This window comes from Mercenaria mercenaria, chromosome 1 (assembly GCF_021730395.1).
Source record: "Mercenaria mercenaria strain notata chromosome 1, MADL_Memer_1, whole genome shotgun sequence".
Taxonomy (NCBI): Eukaryota; Metazoa; Mollusca; class Bivalvia; order Venerida; family Veneridae; genus Mercenaria; species Mercenaria mercenaria.
Window position 1 is genome coordinate 71,668,464 of NC_069361.1, and position 21,390 is coordinate 71,689,853.

Here is a 21,390-nt window from a genome sequence, read left to right on the forward strand (position 1 = left end):
AAAGTATGGCCTTCTAGAGGTCACAAGGTTTTTTTATTATTTGACCTACTGACCTAGTTTTTTGAGGCACGTGACCTAGTTTCAAAATTGACCTAGATATCATCAAGATGAACATTCTGACCAATTTTCATGAAGATCCAAATCTGAATTTCGTACACTGCCTGTCAGACAAATTTTAATCCTTCAAGTTACTCTAACTGGATGTTATATCTCTAACTATATTTTCTGTCACACCCCTCTTTCAAGTGTTATGGACAGAGTGTGGGCCACAATAAAGTGAAAAGAAACATTAAAACACTACTAGGAAAGTTCCTAGTAGGTTATGAGAATATGAATTAAAGCAGACAGCATGTTGTGTAAAATAAGATAGAAGTAAGAAAAAGTTTAGTGTTAAAAACATCCCTTGCTGACCTAAAAGTTACATTTTAAAACAGCCCGCTTGAAAGAGTCCAAGCTAGGCATGACTGCAATGTGATGTCGGGCAATCTGTCCAGCAATTTCGCAAAGCCTGTACAAAGGCAATGGCATTTTTTAAAAGTCAGGAAAAACTTGCAATTAAGAACTGTATTATCAGTAAAATCATGCAAAATGTAAAGAAAAAATAAAATGAAAATTTACAACATATTTACAACAGTTTTTACATGTATAATACAACAAATATGTACACTCCCAAGTTTTCATTTACATCTAAAAATACAATGTAAAATCTGATAATGCTCTTTTAAATAAATACCTAAGAAAAGTCTAATTAAAACATGATCACCTACGATTTTCCCCCCATAAAAGTAATGTCCATTAACAAAAAGCATAAATGATGGTCTCTTTCTCCCATATAGGTACAAATCACAGACTTATTGTTCTCGTGTTTGGCTTGAATCTTTCATGTTCTTCAACATTTCACTGTAATATACCTATATGCCTGAGAATTTAAAATCAGGAAATTAAAAGAAAAACAACAAAACTAAACCGGAAAAAAAGTCTGCCATCTACTGTTTTATAACATGCGTTTTAAAGTTTAAAATGACAAAACATTCAGTAACATCTTAAGAATTTCTTTAGCTCCCGATATATCTTGTTTACTTTGACACTTTTGATGTACTTGTAAAAATTAGAATTAAGTTCGAAACCATTAAGTTTACGACAATAAACCAAGAGAATTTGAACAGTTTTACGCTCTAACTAGTAATAAAAGTCTGCTCTTGGTCTGAATATTAAGAATGCAGAATATCATTTCTGCAACTTGTGTAAGCATGTAAAAATACATGTACTGCCAATAGCTGAATGCATTTACAAAAAATCTAAACCATACTTTCCTGAGTGGTGTATAATTCTAGGAATGCACTAAATGACTAAAAAAATACTGGGACAGCATAATACCCACTATGTTGGTTTTTCTCATGGCACGACTCATATTATGTCTTTTGTGGTTAGAATTTTTTTTCTAATTTCTTAATACAATTAAATTTGATACAGAACCATCTTTGATTTTCTTGACTTCTTAAAAATTTCCTTAATGTCATTTCTTTCTCCTGTGGTCATTTTTTTTCTTGTGTCTGTCTTTCCATAGACAGCAATAATTTAGAAAATCTGAATTTAACATTCAAAAATTCATTAATTAACATAATTCACTACCAAACACAACAGGTAATTAAACTAAAGGCCATTTGCTGAGATCATGTGTCTTACTAAATAATTCTACATCTGCTTAAGTACAACTGTAAATGTCAAGCACACTTCCAAATAATCGAATCTCCAAGTGGAATGGCAGTGTCTATGGTAAGTTTTTCTCTAGTATATACCAGGTATGATCCTCGATTTAACCTTCTCACAGTAGCGGTCCCAACTGGCACCGTACTTTTTCCTACACAGAGCGTCATCTCTACGTTCTCGGTGTACCAACAGAATGAAGAAATAGATGGGATAGAAGTAAGGCATGACAGTGGTGAATCCTGCAAATCAAAATTACAAATTAATTATCAATTAGTCAACAAATCTTACAGCATAGACTTTGAATACTACTCATAATGCTGTTATCTAAACTTTCATTCATGAGCAGAACAGTAAGTACTATTTAGCAGCATTTCACCTAAAAAGCAGGAAGCATACAGATAACAAAAACAAGAGTGTCAGAATGTCACAATATACGCCCGTCACAGCAAATTTCTTTACTCTAGCACCTGTATTTGCAAATGGAATTTTAATTTTGTGGTTGTTTAGTAATCATTGTAAGTCATTTGTTTTTCTAAGTCCACTAAAAAACTCATTACCAGGTAGAGATACCTTAAAATACACCTAAAATTTGAAAGTAACATCTATGTTGTACCACAGAAAAGTGGTCTTGTTTTTTCCCTACGGTCAATTATAAAAAAGTTACAATATAAGTTATTTATAGTAACAACTAAGGGAAGATAATCTTAAAAAAAAAAAAAAAAAAAAAAAAAAAAAAAAAAAAAATATCCAAAAAAAAAAATTGTAAGTCCACACAAAAATCTTTACCAGGTAGAGACTGGTCAAAATACACCTCAAAATTGGATGTAGCATGCATGTTGTACTACAGAAAAGTGGTATCGATTTTTCCCTACGACTAGTAATGAAAAAGTTACAATATAAGCTATTTATAGTAACAACAAAGGGAAGTAATTCTAAGAAGGGAACTGCGCATGACACTTTGTCTCATGATGATGTATAATTGTGCCAAGTTACATCAAAATCCCTCCATGCATGAAGAAGAAATGCTTCGGACAAAGTCATTCTTGTATCTGACCTTTGGCCTCTAAGTGTGACCTTGACCTTTGACCTAGGGACCTGGTTCTTGCGCATGACACTCCGCCTCATAGTGGTGAACATTTGTGCAAAGTAATATCAAAACCCCACTATGCATGAAGAAGAAATGCTCCGGACAAGGTTTTTATTCTTGTATCCTTTGACCTCTAATTGTAACCTTGTCCTTAGACCTAGGGACCTGGTTCTTGCGCATGACACTCCGCCTCATGGTGGTGAACATTTGTGCCAAGTTATATCAAAATCCCTCTATGCATGAAGAAGATATGCTCCGGACAAAGTTTTCTTTCTTGTATCCTTTGACCTCTGTGACCTTGACCTTAGACCTAGGGACCTGGTTCTTGCGCATGACATTCCGTCTCATGATGATGAACAATTGTGCCAACTTTCATCAAAATCCCTCCATGCATGAAGAAGATATGCTCCGGACAGTCATTCTTGAATTTGACCTTTGACCTCTGTGACCTTGACCTTAGACCTAGGGACCTGGTTTTTGCGCATGACACTCCGTCTCATGATGGTGAACAACTGTGCCAAGTTTCATCAAAATCCCTTCATGCATGTAGAAGATATGCTCCGGACAAAGTCTGTGGACGCCGCCCGCCCACCATCCCACCCGCCCGCCAGGGACGTTTCCATAATACGTCCCGTTTTTCAAACAGAAACTGCTGTTGTCAAACTAATCTCATAATACTTGATGCAAAAATGACCAAGCCTACAGTGTTTATCTTAACACTTATAATCCAACCAAACTTGGGATGTTTTTACAGCATAACAGCCACTGTTCAAAGTCTGGGAACAATTTCCACATTGATGAAATAAGCCTGGCATGTTAAAACGTAAGTATTCAACTAATTTTGTCAACATTTTTAGAAGACTCGTTTCAAAGTGAATAAGCAGCTACTAACCACAAGGAAGGGACCAAGCAAGTGACATGATGATATCTCCGAGGTAGTTAGGTTTCCGGCACAATCCCCACCAACCAGATACTAAAAGCTTCTTGCCAGTTCCAGTACGGATAGTCTGAAGATCTGAAAACATAAATAATGTCAAAGCACATTAAAATTCAGTAAACCACTGTCAACTCTTTTAAGCTTCAAAACAGACTTGGCAAGTTCAGAATAAAAGCAGCAAAGAAACTTATCAGGAATAAATCATGCAAGGGTCTTTAACCCATACCCTGCTAAATTTCTAAAATGGACTGGTCCATCATTCAATTTGGGCAGTACCATTTATTATTCGAAGGGGTGTTCACTGAAAACTTATTGACTGAACAGCGAACAGTGCAGACCATGATCAGTAGGGGTGGGCGCTATACCGCAGTAGACCGGTTATTGCGATGTTTTTTCCTATGATACGATATTGCGATATGATTTTCGAATACCGGTTATTTTGTAACATTAAGTAACACTAACGTAAACCAAGAAGATTCACAAAAAAAAATCCTTTTCTTGCCAGCACGATTCAACTTTGTTTTCATTTTTCTCCCTTCATTTCCGGTGCAGGTAGCAGACTGGTTTACAGCTATTTTACGGACCCAATTTCACATAATAAAACCAATAAGAAAATTTAGATAAATATAATTTCGTATTTGTCAGCGACTCATTAGTAATTTTTCTATCAACTAAAATTTATTATTCATACAACAGCTATACCACTTTCCTCGTTTATAATCGGTGAATTGAGCAACCTGTGTTATATGATTGTATCTGTAAACCTAATGTAGTGCCGCACAATAAACTAAATAATATTTTGACGCAGTCTACTTTCGCTTTTGAATATCTGGTAATCGGCGTCATAGCAACATGTCGGACTTCGAGATTGTTGAAAATAAAGGCAAAATCATCAACAACTAATAGTATTTGTGGATGACAAATTGACAATACTCCCCAGAATCTAGTCAAAACTTTTTATATTTTTGTTTACTGGTATTTTTATTTATTGAGACGGGGGAGCAAACACTCGTGTTGTTGATACTAGTCATTTTACTCATTTTTAATTGAATAAATTTGAAAAAAACAGTTTGATTCATCATGTTTTTGTTCATTAAATAACTGGTACAATATATCCCAGTATATTGCAATATCCACACACCGTATTTTGGTGTGTATAGGTCCCGGTAATGTATAGTCCACATCTAATTTTTGCTCTGGAAATGGTCGGAAAATTTGAGTTCTAGCGTATTAGTCGCAGTTAAGTTTCGGATTTTTTCCCCAGCAATATTTACCAGCAAAAAAGTTATGGCGGCGGCCATATTGATGCCGCGGACTGAATTATTGTCAGAACCTGATTGGTGGAAATCAGACAGTGTTATTTTCGATCCCAACCGTTTCGTACCAACAGTAGTATCGGTAACAGACTACATCAAAAAAAGCGGCTTTTTGACACTAATTGGCAGCAGACGGTTTGCGTTCACATTCTGTAATTATGCAAGTTTAAATGTGAATTGTTTGCACAGCAATTATAACACCTTTCCGCGTCATGTAATTAACCGCGTTCTTTTGATTCTGAGATTAACAAAATATCTCTTTTTGGATGTTTTTTTCTTTTATTTAAAAATCAAAAGTAAAAAAATTATCTTTTAAGTTTTTTGATACGCTAAGAATTAGTATAAACAATGTTCGGAATGGATGACGGATCTGTCCGGATTTTATCCATCCCGGAGTACATGTCAATGGCGTCCAGTAAAACGAAAGTAGAAACAAACGTGATTGAAATTGCAAAAACATCTTTGAATTAAAGTAATTCGTAATTTTAAAAGTCAGTATGGGTTATTTACGATATATTTTATTGAAAGTAACCGCTATTGGTTGAAAGGCCGCCGATATTGATATTTTTTATCCATTTTGTTCGTTCGTAACAGATGCACGTAATTTTGCGAGAGCTACGGTCAGAAAATTGGCCCGAAAAAAAACTCTGCTGGCACTGTTCTGTCGTATAGGTCGCAGGAACTTTTTCAGGCAGCAAAATGGGTAGAAAAAGTGCGACCTATACACACCAAAATACGGTACAATATTGCAATATATTGCAATACCAATTTTCGTGGCAATACCCACCCCTAATCATTGATCAGCCTGCACGGATGTGCAGGATCCGTGCAGGATGATCTTGGTCTGCAACTGGTTGCAAAGGCAGAATCATTTGCCGACAGCAGGCTAAAGGTTAATAAGCTTCTTCACTTGCAAAATGCTTGAAAAAAAATCAAGTTGTGACTTTAATTACTAGAAATGAGCATTTTCAATATAGTGAAAATTTTAGGCGGAATAATTTGCGTTTAATAAGCCATCTCTATTACCATTTACAATTACATTTGAAGGAGTCAATACATACGTGCTAGAGCTGGATTATCCGGGTTCTTCCTGAATTCATTTTTCTGAGAGTTGCTGCCCCGGAATATGTAATATCCAATAACTGTAAATAACAATATAACATGGTAAGGAATCACAATATCTTAAATGATATCTTTCATATTTTACAGTGTTCATTTAGTGCTGTTTCAGCTACTGATTCATCTTCTACAATTTTGAACAGTTACACAGCAAAACAAATTCTTTATAGCTGTTCTTAAATTTTATTTTGTATACTCTCTGAGTAAAACTGTTATGAAACTAGAGCTATCACTAAAGGTGATGAATGTACCCCCCGCATGCACTGACACAGTACATTGCAATTTGACACACACAAGACTGCATAATTATGTGGACTGTGTGTATATAGACTGTATGAATACAGTATAGTAACAAAAAACAAAGTCCCATAACTATGCAGAATATTTATCTAAAAGAATGTAACATGCACCATGCACAACTAGGGTTGGTACTGATCACTTGTGTGAAGTTTCATTAAATTGTGTGCAAGGGTTTGGTAGATTAGGCACGCACAAGACTGCATATGCAGACTGTATGTACGTAGTATGTTAACAAGAAACAAAGTCCCATAATTCTGCAATTTTTGTCGCTGAAAGAACCTAACATGCCCCATGCACAACCACTGTTGTTACTGATCACTTGTGTGAAGTTTCATTAAATTGTGTCAAGGGGATGAGGAGAGATGGTGCGCACAAGATTGTGTCTATATATATAGTATAGTAACAAAAAACAAGAGGGCCATGAAGGCCCTGTATCGCTCACCTGACCTATTGACCTAAAGATCATCAAGATCAACATTCTGACCAAGTTTCATTAAGATATGGTCATAAATGTAGCCTCTAAAGTGTTAACTAGCTTTTCCTTTGATTTGACCCGGTGACCTAGTTTTTGCCCCCACATGACCCAGATTCGAACTTGACCTAAAGATCATCAAGATTAACATTCTGATTAAGTTTCATGAAGATACAGTCATAAATCTGGCCTCTAGAGTCTTAACAAGCTTTTCCTTTGATTTGACCTAGTGACCTAGTTTTTTAACACACCTGACCCAGATTTAAACTTGACCTATAGATCATCAAGATTAACATTCTGACCAAGTTTCATTAAGATATGGTCATAAATGTGGCCTCTAAAGTGTTAACTAACTATTCCTTTTATTTGACCCCCGTGACCTAGTTTTTGACCCGACATGACCCAGATTCGAAATTGCCCTAAAGATCATCAAGTTTAACATTCTTACTAAGTTTCATGAAGATATAGTCATAAATGTGGCCTCTAGAGTGTTAACAAGCTTTTCCTTTGATATGACCTAGTGACCTAGTTTTTGACCCCACCTAACCCAGATTTGAACTTGAGCTATAGATCATCAAGATTTGACCAAGTTTCATTAAGGTATGGTCATAAATGTGGCCTCTAGTGTAAACTAGCTTTTCATTTGATTTGGCTTGGTGACCTAGTTTTTTATCCTACATGACCCAGATTCAAACTGGACCTTAAGATCATCAATATTAACAATCTGACCAAGTTTCATGAAGATACAGTCATAAATGCGGCTTCAACAGTGTTAACAAGCTTTTCCTTTGATTTGACCTGGTGACCTAGTTTATGATCCCAGATAACCAAATATCGAACTCGTCCAAGATTTTATTAAGGGTAACATTCTGACCAAGTTTCATTAAGATTGGGCCAAAAATGTGACCTCTAGAGTGTTAACAAGCTTTTTCTTTGATTTGACCTGGTGACCTAGTTTTTGACCCCAGATGACCCAATATCGAACTCGTCCAAGATTTTATTGAGGGTAACATCCTGACCAAGTTTCATTAAGATTGGGCCAAAATTGTGACCTCTAGAGTGTTAACAAGCTTTTCCTTTGATTTGACCTGATGACCTAGTTTTTGACCCCAGATGACTTAATATCGAACTCATCCAAGATTTTATTGAGGGTAACATTCTGACCAAGTTTCATTAAGATTGGGCCAAAAATGTGACCTCTAGAGTGTTAACAAGCTTTTCCTTTGATTTGACCTGATGACTTAGTTTTTGATCCCAGATGACCCAATATCGAACTCGTCCAAGATTTTATTGAGGGTAACATTCTGACCAAGTTTCATTAAGATTGGGTCAAAAATGTGACCTCTAGAGTGTTAACAGTCAAATTGTTGACGACGGAAGGACGGACGGACGGACGACGGACGACGACGGACGCCGGACACAGGGTGATCACTAAAGCTCACCTTTGAGCACTTCGTGCTCAGGTGAGCTAAAAACAAAGTCCCATAACTCTGCAAATTTTTTTTCTAAAAGAACCTAACATGCCCCATGCACAACTACTGTTGGTACTGATCACTTGTGTGAAGTTTCATTAAATTGTGTCAAGGGGATGAGGAGAGATGGTGCGCACAAGATTGTGTCTATGTATATAGTATAGTAACAAAAAAACAAAGTCCCATAACTCTGCAAATTGTTTTTCTAAAAGAACTTAACATGCCCCATGCACAACTACTGTTGGTACTGATCACTTCTGTGAAGTTTCATTAAATTCTGTCAAGGGGATAAGGAGAGATGGTGCGCACAAGATTGCGTCTACGGACAGACGACCAGACAGACAGACGGACAGACAGACAACCTGAAACCAGTATACCCCCCTTACAACTTTGTTGTCGGGGGGTACAATAAGAACCTTGTTCTCCATCTTCTGATGCAAAGTAAGAAATAAAAAGTTCCTAAGCGTGGTTTATCGTAGAATAACCTGTGTTTTGAGTTCTTATGCGTAAAAATATATCACATAGGCCTTCGTGATATACTGTTTTGCATAAGAACGAAAAACTCGGGTAATTCTACCATAAATCACACTTGACTTGAGAACTTATTTTGACTCTTACATGACATACTAGTATCAACTGTGTTTGAAAAAATGGTAACTACTTTTTACGACATGAACTACACTTCGTGCTATGCACATGGATCATTCTATACACAGAGGATGACGTCACTATTTTGCACGTGCATGGGTTATCACAAAATAACCGTTGATTGATTTTCTCCTGTGTATATAGGTTATTTGCTAGTCGTGTTAGAATTTTTAATAAAAGTATGGTTTTTATGCATTATTTCATCACGAGTGGGCACCTGGGTAGATCCATCGACCTTCTATAAGACAGCTGGATGGCTTCCTCACATGAAAAATAAAACACCCTGATCCAATCAGCCAATGAGGCCCCGACAAAGACCTTTAATAGCTTCAAAATTTAACAAGAACTTACAGTTGAGAACAACAATGCTAGCCAAACAGTACCAGGGCATTGGGTTTGGATGTTCCAGGAGATAACGGCCTTGTAAGCAGTAGAGGAATGGAACCCAGGCGAGGTCACCAAAACTCAACATGAAACCAAATCCTTCATAGATTATATCCATAGTTGTTAAAATGGCATCCTAAATAAAGAAAGTATCCATTACACACATATGCCATTTTCACAATAAAATGCATAAAGTTATTTTCAAAAGATTATTTTTACTCCTTGAGCGCAACATGCCGGTGCACTTTATTAAGAAATTGGCTATAGCAAAGAACAGCCCGTCTCTATTTAATTACAAGCACTAAATCAGATTGGATCTAAAATTTTATCTTAGCCTTTTTCCAATCCATCTAAAATGCTTAATTTATGAAAAATATCCAGTTTAACAAAATAATGTTTCGATGTTCAGTGCTTTGGTCATCAATTATTATAACTAAATTCTTAGCATATAATTCCCAAATTTTACAATTCATTTATGCACTTATAGTATACGTTAAAACAAGAACTGTCACTATTAGTGACAAATGCCCCCGAGCATTTATGCCAAGTAATTTTAAAATCACTTCATCGATGCCAGAGTTACGGACCGGACAAAAAACAGACCATGTTAACTTTTAACCTCTAAGTGTGACCTTGAACTTTGAGCTATGGGTCTGGATCTTGCGTATGGAATGTCTCATGGGGAACAATTAAGTCAAGCAATTTCAAAACCTCTCGATGAATGGCAGAGTTATGCACCGCACAAGAAACAGACCACGTTAACCTTTAACCTCTAAGTGTGACCTTGAACTTAAAGCTAGGGGTCTGGATCTTGCACATTACATGTCTTATGGCAAACATTTTAGTCTTGAGTGATTTCAAAATATCTTCATGAATGGCAAAGTTATGAACTGGACACAAAACAGACATTGTTAACCTTTGACTTCTAAGTCTGACCTTGACCTTGGAGCTAGGGGTCTGGGTTTTGCACTTGACACATCATCTCATTATGATGAACATTCATGCAAAGTTATTTCAAAATCCCTTTATGGATGGCAGAGTTACTGCCCAGACAAGAATTTACACGGATGGACAGTGCGATTTTAATATGCCCACCTTCGGGGGCATAAAATATCCAAGTAACATTTACCTCAAACCATAATGCATCAGCAATGTAGAGTGCCTGGAAGAAAACTACAGCAGCTAAAGCATAATCTATTTTTCCATCCAGTTGATAATCCTTCACGAGGAAAACGAGATTTATGATCACCCAGCCAATCAGACCTGGTCTCATCTCGCAGAAAAACTTAATATCAAACTGTCCAATCCTTGGGTTCAGCTCATGGCCCATGAAAAAGTCATAGACAATGTTTCCTGGAATTCACAAAATCAATGTGTTATCAACTGTATACAGATATAAATTAATAAACTTTATGGTACTGAATCAAAATTGACCAATGGAATTTTCAGCACAAGATTTCAAACATGTACATTTTAAAGATGCTGTCTAAGTAATACATACTAGTAGAGCCAGTCATAAGAGAGCCTTTGGCAACTAAAAGCCATTATTACAAATAGAAACTTATTGTCAACTCCATCCGGGATGAGAATGGCTTTCATAAAAAATCTCTGAAAATTTTCCCCAGGGGTTTGGGAGCATATGATTATATTATAATGAGACAAAACTGTTAAAATTTAGCATATTGACAAACATATATTAAAATACATCTCCAAGTAATACAAGAGCTGTCTGTAAGACGGCGCGCTCAACTTTTCTCAGTGCCTGACTGAATTAGAGCTTTGCCAGTAAAACAAAAATTCCTAGTTAAAAAGGGAAATAACTCTGTCAAAATTCAGACCAGAGTTATGGGGACCATTTCTCCTGGTGTAGACTTTGATGGTAAATAAGTATTTTAAGTTTCAAGTCAAAAGCTTTGATAATAACTGAGATATTTGACTTTATCAAAATCTTTAACCAAAAATTCTAAGTTTAAAAGATGCATAATTCTGTCAAAATTCAAATCAGAGTTGTGGTGATTGTTTCTCCTGGTGTAGCCTTTGATAGTTAATGGCTATTTCGAGTTGCAAGTCAACAGCTTTGATAGAAACAGAGATATTTTACTTTTGTAAAAAAAACTTTAACCAACAGCGACGCCGACACCGGGGCGAGTGCAATAGCTCTACTTCTTCTTTGGAAAGTCGAGCTAAAAATAAATACAAATACAAATACATGGCATTTATATAGCACAAAAATTATAAAATATTCTACTGCGCTTTACAATTACATAACACACATTTAACATATATACATACAAAATATGAACAGGATTCTAGAACTTAGATTTAAAGATTTGGACATGTATAAATACTATTTTACACCACTTCTGATATTTTGTATCCCAACAAGACTACACTCATTGTTCATGAAACTGCCTAAATAAGTGTGTTTTCAGTTTTGATCTAAAGCTGGCTTCAGACTGAATGTTTTTCAGATAGCTAGGCAAATCACACAAAATGATACTTATTGAAACTGACGCAATATATATCAGGCAGGGTTTACTTTAACTGAATTCTAATTTACATCTATGCAGCATTCAACTGTTACAATGTATATAGAATATGGAAGTTTCACACATACAACGGAATTAAACAAATTACCAGTTTTTCCAGCAGGTGCCAGATTTCTAGTTGGTCCCAATCTTGCCTTTATGTACACAAACACAGCAAGGGCAAATGAGAACAAGACAGCTGAAGTTAACAACTGCAGGAACTTGTCATAAACAATGGTTACCGGCACTCTATAGTAAACAGCAACAGCAAATGCTACCAGACTGACAACATAAGCAAAGAAACCTGGAAAGAAACACTAAATCAGTTATGTCTGTAGCCTTTAAGGGCAGATGTTACTAAAGTTGATTCCGGTAATAAGTAAGCATAATATACCTGTCTAAACAACTGTTCTGTAGGGCATGTATTACTTTTCCCAAATGACAAAAGTATTTCCACCTTCTAAGGAGTAAAATTTTACAAATGAAAAAATTTACTGTGCATTATTTCTAAACAAAATCTATACCAAGACAATTTAGGTCATGATGATTTTTTGCAACTTGTCATAGTGCAGGAAAACCCAAAGTCCCAGGTCCACATAGATGGACACCCCGAGAAGAACCACCAACCTTTCAAAAGCCAGTGGGATGGCTACCTCAAACTGAGAAGAGCATACGTCAAGGAAAGTTTCAAACCCACGTTATTGAGAAGGCAAAAGATTCATAGTAAGTGACCTTAGCCATTATGCCACCTTATTATTATTACCAAATCTCAAAATATCACAGAAATAGCACTATTAACATGAATATATATTGGAGCAGCAGGGTTCTAGCCAGGATTTTCTGAAGGCATGTTGCAGAAGAATATTTTCTGACGAGCAAAGGGGTGGGTGCGGGAGGGGTGTCCCTTCCTGCATGGGGGGTATGGGGGTCACCCCAGAAAATTTTGTGTTACTACAACTCTTTTTGGTGCATTCTGGTGCATTTCAGAGTGAAAAACATAGTGAAATTTTCAGTGATTAATAAGCATCATTTATATGTACAACAAGAAAAGATATTAGGTCATAAAAATCCTATGGAGTTATTTGCTGAATGACAATTAAAAGTTCATCAATTTTAAGTTGCTAAAAATGTTCATTTACTATTTATTGTACATAAAACAACACAATTTTAGCGCTGCACACAGATCTATTTGTATTTTAAAGTTTATGTCTTCTATTTCTGCGGAGTTTATTTGCTGAAAACTTATCTATTTTAAGTTTTTGAAAATGTCAACTGTTTGTTGTACATACATGTAAAACAACACAATCTGAGACTGTCATCCAGGGAAACGCTGGTTTCCATTTTGGATCAATGGCCATTTGGCGTGGCTGGGAGGGATTCTGAAATTGTGACCGGGGCCTCCGTGGCCGAGTGGTTAAGGTCGCTGGCTTCAAATCACTTGCCCCTCATCGATGTGGGTTCGAGCCTCACTCGGGGCGTTGAATTCTTCATGTGAGATAGCCATCCAGCTGGCTTACGGAAGGTCGGTGGTTCTACCAAAGTGTCCGTTCGTGTTGAAATAATGCACGAAGGGTATTTCAAACTTTTCTCTACAAGTTCTATTTTGAAAGTGACGACAGAAAACATTAATTCTTGCATTGTCTTTTCGATATTCCGCCTGAGAAAACACATTTCATACATGTGAAAAACATTAATATTACGGCGATAATTGTTCAAAAGCATTTTACCGTGTGCACAATTTTTGACTTAATTCCTTACATTGTCTTTCCTTGATTGCGAAAAACATTCGGACGATAATTGTAGAATCATCTGTCATTATATCTAATGACATGTATAATCTTAAAACTTGCGAAAACAGTCACTTTCATGTACACATCCCAAGATGCCGCCTGTCAAAGGATTTAAAGGCGGAGCTACGATGAAATTTACGTCACACGTTCCACATATAGGAAGCTGTCATTGGTTTATCGGTTATCTTAACTCGCATCGCTTTACCTAAACTATCGGGTAGCACGTGGAAGCTTTTCGAATACGCTATCGGATTAATCGGGGTGTTTATTGGGATGATTTTATGACATGTCGCTTCAGCAATTAAGGGATGACGGGGGAAATAAGGGATGTCAAATATACAACTCAAAGTCTGAAGGCATGTCGCGCGCGACAGGCGATAATAGCCTGGCGAGAACCCTGAGCAGGATAAAATCTCTCTCCATCCTGGACCAAAGTTTTCAAACAACCAGTACTGACCAATGATCAATTTGACCAATACCATCAACCAATGTCTTGATACAGACTAAATAAAATGTTGTTGTTTTTTTGTGTGCATTCTAGGTATTTCCTATTTGTAAACCATAAAAGTTTCTTACAACCACCCCCAAAGTTGACTTGCTTCACCAGAAACTTGCAATTTCTTCATAACAAAGTCTGCAAAGGGAGAATGCTTTTGAAACACTCCTGAACATAGTGGTTACCAGTTTACTATATTTTCTTACCATTACACCTGTAAGACAGCCTATGATGATTGCTGATGACAATGGGTGGTCCCTGTACTACCTTTCCAACTGGAATCATGTACAGAACAGCTTGGAATGCAAACCATCCGACAAATATAAGTGCCGCCTGCACATCAAAGAATGATGACCACTTCCCAGAGCAATTGTGAATATTTGTAATGCTGCAGTTTTTCTACAATGATTGCAAAAAAAATACGCTAACGTAAGGTAGTGGACACACGACTTTCCAAGAAGTCTGTGTTATATTCTCGTTAGGCAATTTATTTTTTCAGACGTAAATACACCTCAACCAGAGCATGGCTTTCTGTTAATAAATGCATACACTAAAATCACACAAGGAGAATAGGGTATCTGCCAAATTACTACATCCCTTATATATATAACAGACAGATATCACTTTTACTCAGTTAATTTCAAGTAAAGTTTTTAACTAACAAATTTTGTTTCTGTCACAAATTCAAAATCCTTGCCATGCAGACAGCAAAGACAAAATTAATCATTTCTGAAGATTTGTTTAATTAAACACGGCTTATGTTAAACATACAACTTGATGGATAAGATAAAGAGTTCTTTAACAAGAGCTGTCCATAAGACAGCGCGCTCAACTTTTCTCAGTGCTTTACTCTGAATTAGAGCTTTGCCAGAAAAAAAATTCTAAGTTAAAAAAGAGACATAACTCTGTCAAAATTCAAATCAGAGTTATGGGAATTGTGCTTCCTGATGAAGACTTTGATAGTAAGTAACTATTTTGCAGGGGAGTCGGAAGGTATTTGATATTGGGGCCGCGAATGGGGTTAGGTACGTGAGGGGGACACCTCTTATGTATGGGGGTACGGGGGTCTCCCCCGAAAAAATTGTAATACATGATCATAATTGGCGACTTCTGGTGCATTTTAAGGGTCCTGAATCGCATCTCAATTCTCCAGTATTTTCTTACTACTTACATGACATATAAGCAAAATAAACCCTTATCATTATTAATAATGTGTAACGCAATACAAAGAAAATGTTTTTTTTGTTTTTGTGTGTTTAATATAACTAACAATATTTATTCATGTTACATTCAATAAACGTATTGAAAGTCAAGAAATTTCATTTAAAAGTTTGTAACATTCTCAAAGTAGTTCAATGTGAGACCAGTTTTACGTCAACTGTTATGTACTAGTACAGTGGTGCAATTGGACTTATTCAGTCTCTTAAAACTTCCCAAAAACGGCAAAACGTGAGTCTCTGCAGATATGACATAAGCTAAACTTCATTTCATATTTGTTTAAAGTATCAATTTGTGAGTAAGAACAATTTATGCCGTTAACTCCTTACATCTTACCGCTGTGATAAATCTTAATACTTAATTACTTCATTCATTAAAGAAAAAAACATGCTTATTAATTTCTTAAGGGTATAGTTTAAACGTACCTTTAACTAAAGACATGTCAATTTAAAATATGATGATCCCCATCGTGTCATCATCACCACGGTATCATACTAATCTGGACAACGTATATTGTTTAACACGAAGTAAAATTTAATATACTGTACAAATATTGGGTCCGCGGATCTGCGGCTCCAACTTATAAATTTAGAAAAAAAATAGTTTTTGGGCAAATTGTTGGGGCCGCAACCGCGGCCCCTGCGGCCCCATTTCCGACGCCCCTGTTTTGAGTTTCAAGTCAAAAGCTTTAACAGTAACAGAGATATTTGACTTTTAACAAAAAATTCTAAGTTAAAAAGGGGCATAATTCTCTCAAAATTCAAGTCAGAGTTATGGATATTGTTTCTCCTGGTGTAGATTTTGATGGTAAATAAGTATTTTAAGTTTCAAGTCAAAAGCTTTGATAGAAACAGAGATATTTGACTTTATCAAAAACTTTAACCAAAAATTCTAAGTTAAACAAGAGCACCGCCCTGCGGGTGCCGACGCTCATCTGATTTTTTTTGTATAATAGAAATATTGTCCTACCAATGATTTTCTAAGTGTAAAAAGGGCCATCATTCTTGCAAAAAGCAGGATAGAATTATGTTTCTTGATGTACAGTGTCCACTTATGATGGTGAAAAACTGTTGCAAGTTTTAAAGCAATAGCTTTGATAGTTTATGAGAAAAGTTGACTTAAACATAATACTCGACCAAGAAAATGATTTTCTAAGTCCAAAAGGGGCAATAATTATTGCAAAAAGCAGGATGGAGTTATGTTTCTTGCTGTACAGGGTCAGCTTATGATGGTGAACAAGTGTTGCAAGTTTCAAAGCAATAGCTTTGATAGTTTAAGAGAAAAAGTTGACCTAAACATAAAACTTAACCAAGAAATCTGATATTTTCTAAGTCCAAAAGGGGCCATAAATCTTGCAAAAAGCAGGATGGAGTTATGTTTCTTGCTGTACAGGGTCAGCTTATGATGGTGAACAAGTGTTGCAAGTTTTAAAGCAATAGCTTTGATAGTTTAGGATAAAAGCTGACCTAAACATAAAACTTAACCAAGAAAACTGATTTTCTAAGTCCAAAAGGGGCAATAATTCTTGCAAAAAGCAAGATGGAGTTATGTTTCTTGATGTACAGGGTCTGCTTATGATGGTGAACAAGTGTTGCAAGTTTCAAAGCAATAGCTTTGATAGTTTAGGAGAAAAGCTGACCTAAACATAAAACTTAACCAAGAAATCTGATATTTTCTAAGTCCAAAAGGGGCCATAAATCTTGCAAAAAGCAAGATGGAGTTATGTTTCTTGCTATACAGGGTCAGCTTATGATGGTGAACAAGTATTCCAAGTTTCAAAGCAATAGCTTTGATAGTTTAGGAGAAAAGCTGACCTAAACATAAAACTTAACCAGGCAACGCCGACGCAGACGCCGACGCCCGCTCAAGTGATGACAATAACTCATCATTTTTTTTCAAAAAATCAGATGAGCTAAAAAGGGCATAATTCTGTCAAAATTCAAACCAGAGTTATGGGAATTGTGTCTCTTGGCGCAGACTTTGATTGTATATAACTATTAAGTCAAAAGCTTTAATAGTAACAGAGATATTTGACTTTAACAAAATTAAAAAAAACAAGAGCTGTCTCCATAGGATGACATATGCCCCCGATGGCACTTTGAATGAGTAGTTATGGCCGATGTTAGAGTTTAGGACCTTTGACCTACGGAGCTGGGTCTTGCGCGCGACACATCGTCTTACTGTGCCACACATTCATGCGTAGTTATTTTAAAATCCATGCATGAATGACAAAGATATGGACCGGACACGCCCATCAATGCACTATCATGAAAAATGACCTTTAACGTCTAAGTGTGACCTTGACCTTTGAGCTACGGACCTGGGTCTTGCGCGCGACACGTCGTCTTACTGTGGTACACATTCATGCCGAGTTATTTATAATCCATCCATGGTTGACAAAGATATGGACCGGACACGCCCATCAATGCACTATCCTTTAATGTCTAAGTGTGACCTTGACCTTTGAGCTACGGACCTGGGTCTTGCGCGCGACACGTCGTCTTACTGTGGTACACATTCATGCCAAGTTATTTGAAAATCCATCCATCGATGACAAAGATATGGACCGGACACGCCCATCAATGCACTATCCTTTAATGGCTAAGTGTGACCTTGACCTTTGAGCTACGGACCTGGGTCTTGCGCGCAACATGTTGTCTTACTGTGGTACACATTCATGCCAAGTTATTTGAAAATCCATCCATCCATGACAAAGATATGGACCGGACACGCCCATAAATGCACTGTCCTTTAATGTCTAAGTGTGACCTTGACCTTTGAGCTACGGACCTGTGTCTTGCGCGTGACACGTCGTCTTACTGTGGTTCACATTCATGCCAAGTTATTTGAAAATCCATCCATCGATGACAAAGATATGGACCGGACAAGAAAATTGCGGACAGACTGACAGACCGACAGACGGTTCAAAAACTATATGCCTCCCTTCGGGGGCATAAAAATCCAACATAAAAAAGGGCATAATTCTGTCAAAATTCAAACAAGAGTTATGGGGATTGTTTCTTCTGATGTAGACTTTGATGGTAAATAAGTATTTTAAGTTTCAAGTCAATAGCTTTGATAGTAACAGTGATATTTGACTTTATCAAAAACTTTAACCAAAAATTCTAAGTTAAAAAGTGGCATAATTCTGTCAAAATTCAAATCAGAGTTATGGGGATTGTTTCTCCTCGTGTAGACTTTGATAGTAAATAACTATTTTAAGTTTCAAGTCAATAGCTTTGATAGTAACAGAGATATTTGACTTTATCAAAAACTTTAACCAACGGCGATGCCGACGTGAGTGCAATAGCTCTACTTTTTCATTGAAAAGTCGAGCTGAAAATTACCTTTGAACAAGCCATGTTCACATAATAGAGTGTAGCAGGTAAGAAAAACATCATCAGGAATGTTCCAAATGCGCCACCAAATTCAGTATGTGAAGATTTTGCCATTACTTTTTTCTCACTTTCATTCCTCTCTGCAGTCTGTGATACTGGTTTCATCTCACCCTGATGACAAAACAATTCAATTAAGCTTTATAATGATCATGTAAAAAGTCTGCAACTGCTTTGGATCTTTCACAAGTTCACTTCCTGGAAAAGCCACTACAAGTAATCATATAACTGTCAGAAGTCTTCTTGATGAACAGCAAATACTTTTTCAGCTTTTAGTCATGCAGATCTGTACTACAGATAAGTAGACTACCCTGTGTGGACTGTATATGGGTCCAGTAATAGGTATCTTTTTTGGTTGAAAAATGACAGCTTGAAATGAAGTTTGTTGTGAAATGCAGCACTGCAGAATCTGGAACATCTGGTGTTTTTAACAAAATCATTATTTTCAGAACAAACGGAGATCAGAAGTAGTTTACGATTGCAAATATTGTATTCATGATTTGTATTGATCACCACACATATATATGGACTGTCTTAAGATTTGGTAACCATACCCGGGACTGGCCACTGTCTTTGGAAAAGGTATAAACTATAAACAAATTTTAATATTCACCTCATGGGATTTTGCTGCAATCCTTGCTGACATTCTAGTGGGTGTTGCAGACTTTGATCTTGTCCTGTTTGGAGTGGATGCTTTAGGTTTTGTTGCCTTGGGCCTTCCCGGGCTCCTTCCTCTGGAGCGACTTCTACTTCGGCTACGGCTTCGACTCCTACTAGATCTGGTCTTAGTACTTCTGGACCTAGATCTCAACTGAAAATTATATAAGAAAAGAAGCACAAAATTTAATAAAAGCATAAATGTGTTTCACTACCATACTGGCTGATAAAAGTTCCGTGAATAATCCGATAAATTTTCTTATAAACTAATACATTACATTTAAATTCTAACATACTTTTACACTGTTGTATAATATTTAATACTAAAACTAATTTTGGCAAAGGCACAAGGTGCATTCTATAAATAGATTTTACTTCATACCCCAGTAGTCCTCTTGGATGGCATGATTACCCGCCGGAGTAAATCCTCTTGGATGACACCTTTTCCTGTTGTATAAATAAAAGTAAATAACTATAAAACTGTAGTATAATCATTGTTTGCTCAGAAAATTGCCTGAATAAAAATTACCCTATCGTGGACCTCCCAAAATGGCTATTTTTACTTTTGGGAAACGCGATCACGTTTTAGTTGTCAATAATTTCCATCCAGAAGGAAATAGAAACTTGTAATTTTCTTCTTGCAAAGTGTGAAAGCCACATCAAATGATTAAAATACTTTCGTACGTTACAATTTAAATCGCAGAGATTTGTCACAACATTTCGCGGGCACTCGCAGCCAGTCTCCTGTCGTTTTGATTCGGCCAAAAATGATAAAACAAAGCAAAGTAATAACACTAAATAACGTTAACGTGCTGTTAGTTGGTAAAAAATCAACCTTGAAGAACATAATACCAATATATGCTTTGAAAGTAAACAAACTGAGTACATACGTGAAAATTCCTCACAACAGTGTATATCAGCACACAATGAGCGACGCTTGACGCAGTTGGCGGGCTTGATTTTGATTGGTTTAGAGCGTTTACTATTTGCCTATCGTATTTTCATTGGTTAATTTAATTAGAAAAGCCAAAGGGGCTCCCACGGTATGACTCATCGTAGTAAACATTTGTAAACTGCCAGAGTCCACCAGTCCCACTGTGGCCTGGCTCAGCCTCGGACTGACAGCGTTCTGGTAAGAAGATCCGCCAGATCAAAGAGCTATATAAAAAGTATTAATACTTCTTTGGCCAGATTTGACTGATCTTACATGATAAAAAAATTACTGTAGGATAGGTAGATCTAGGTAGGATTTTTTTTTATTATTATACTTAAGTGAGACTTTTCGGAATCAGTAAGTTGATTTTTAACACTGACCATGTTTAAAAGCATAGATAGTGCAGTTTTTGCAACTTTTTGTTAAAAAGTTGAAAAAATATTCTCAAAAGCCATAAAAATATTTAGGCTCGGGCCAAAAATTTAGGGTAGGTTGGGATAGGGTAAAATGGGGTATCTGGGACAGTGGGGAAACTGGGACACTTTACACTTTTCAGTAAATTGGGGTAAATATTGATTACGTTCCCTAAATAAGATCATATGTTGAAAAAGAACATTCAGTGTTAAAGCCTATTATGACAAAACATTTTCTGCCGATGGACTGGAAAATATTTTAAGAATCGATTTTCTTAGACATATGTTGAGAGTATTACTAATTAAATAAAAATAAGAAAACATAAAATTACACGCTGTAAATAATTATGCCTATTTTTTTTTCAGATGGTGCTTTAAAATATTCTCGTTATGTTCCTGTATAGTGAAACGCACAACGGAAATAGTCGTTTGACTTTCTAGATAAATTTGCTTATATGTGGTCGGTATATCAATAAGATCTTAAAGATATTTAATTTCGGTACCGTAACGTCTT

The 21,390-nt window shown here is 36.3% G+C and overlaps 1 protein-coding gene across 1 annotated transcript; it reads right to left on the reverse strand.

Annotated features, from left to right (window-relative positions):
- Positions 1–535: 535 nt before the first annotated feature.
- On the reverse strand, positions 536–20,511 carry LOC123534372 (delta(14)-sterol reductase TM7SF2-like). Its single transcript, XM_053550532.1, has 11 exons — positions 20,420–20,511; positions 19,912–19,976; positions 19,486–19,683; positions 18,825–18,986; positions 14,466–14,658; positions 12,083–12,277; positions 10,575–10,798; positions 9,413–9,581; positions 6,112–6,192; positions 3,690–3,812; positions 536–1,949 (listed from the first exon to the last, which is right to left on the reverse strand). Exons 2-11 carry the CDS (start codon positions 19,933–19,935, stop codon positions 1,789–1,791), a joined length of 1,530 nt encoding a protein of 509 aa, XP_053406507.1. The 5' UTR covers positions 19,936–19,976; positions 20,420–20,511; the 3' UTR covers positions 536–1,788.
- Positions 20,512–21,390: the final 879 nt, after the last annotated feature.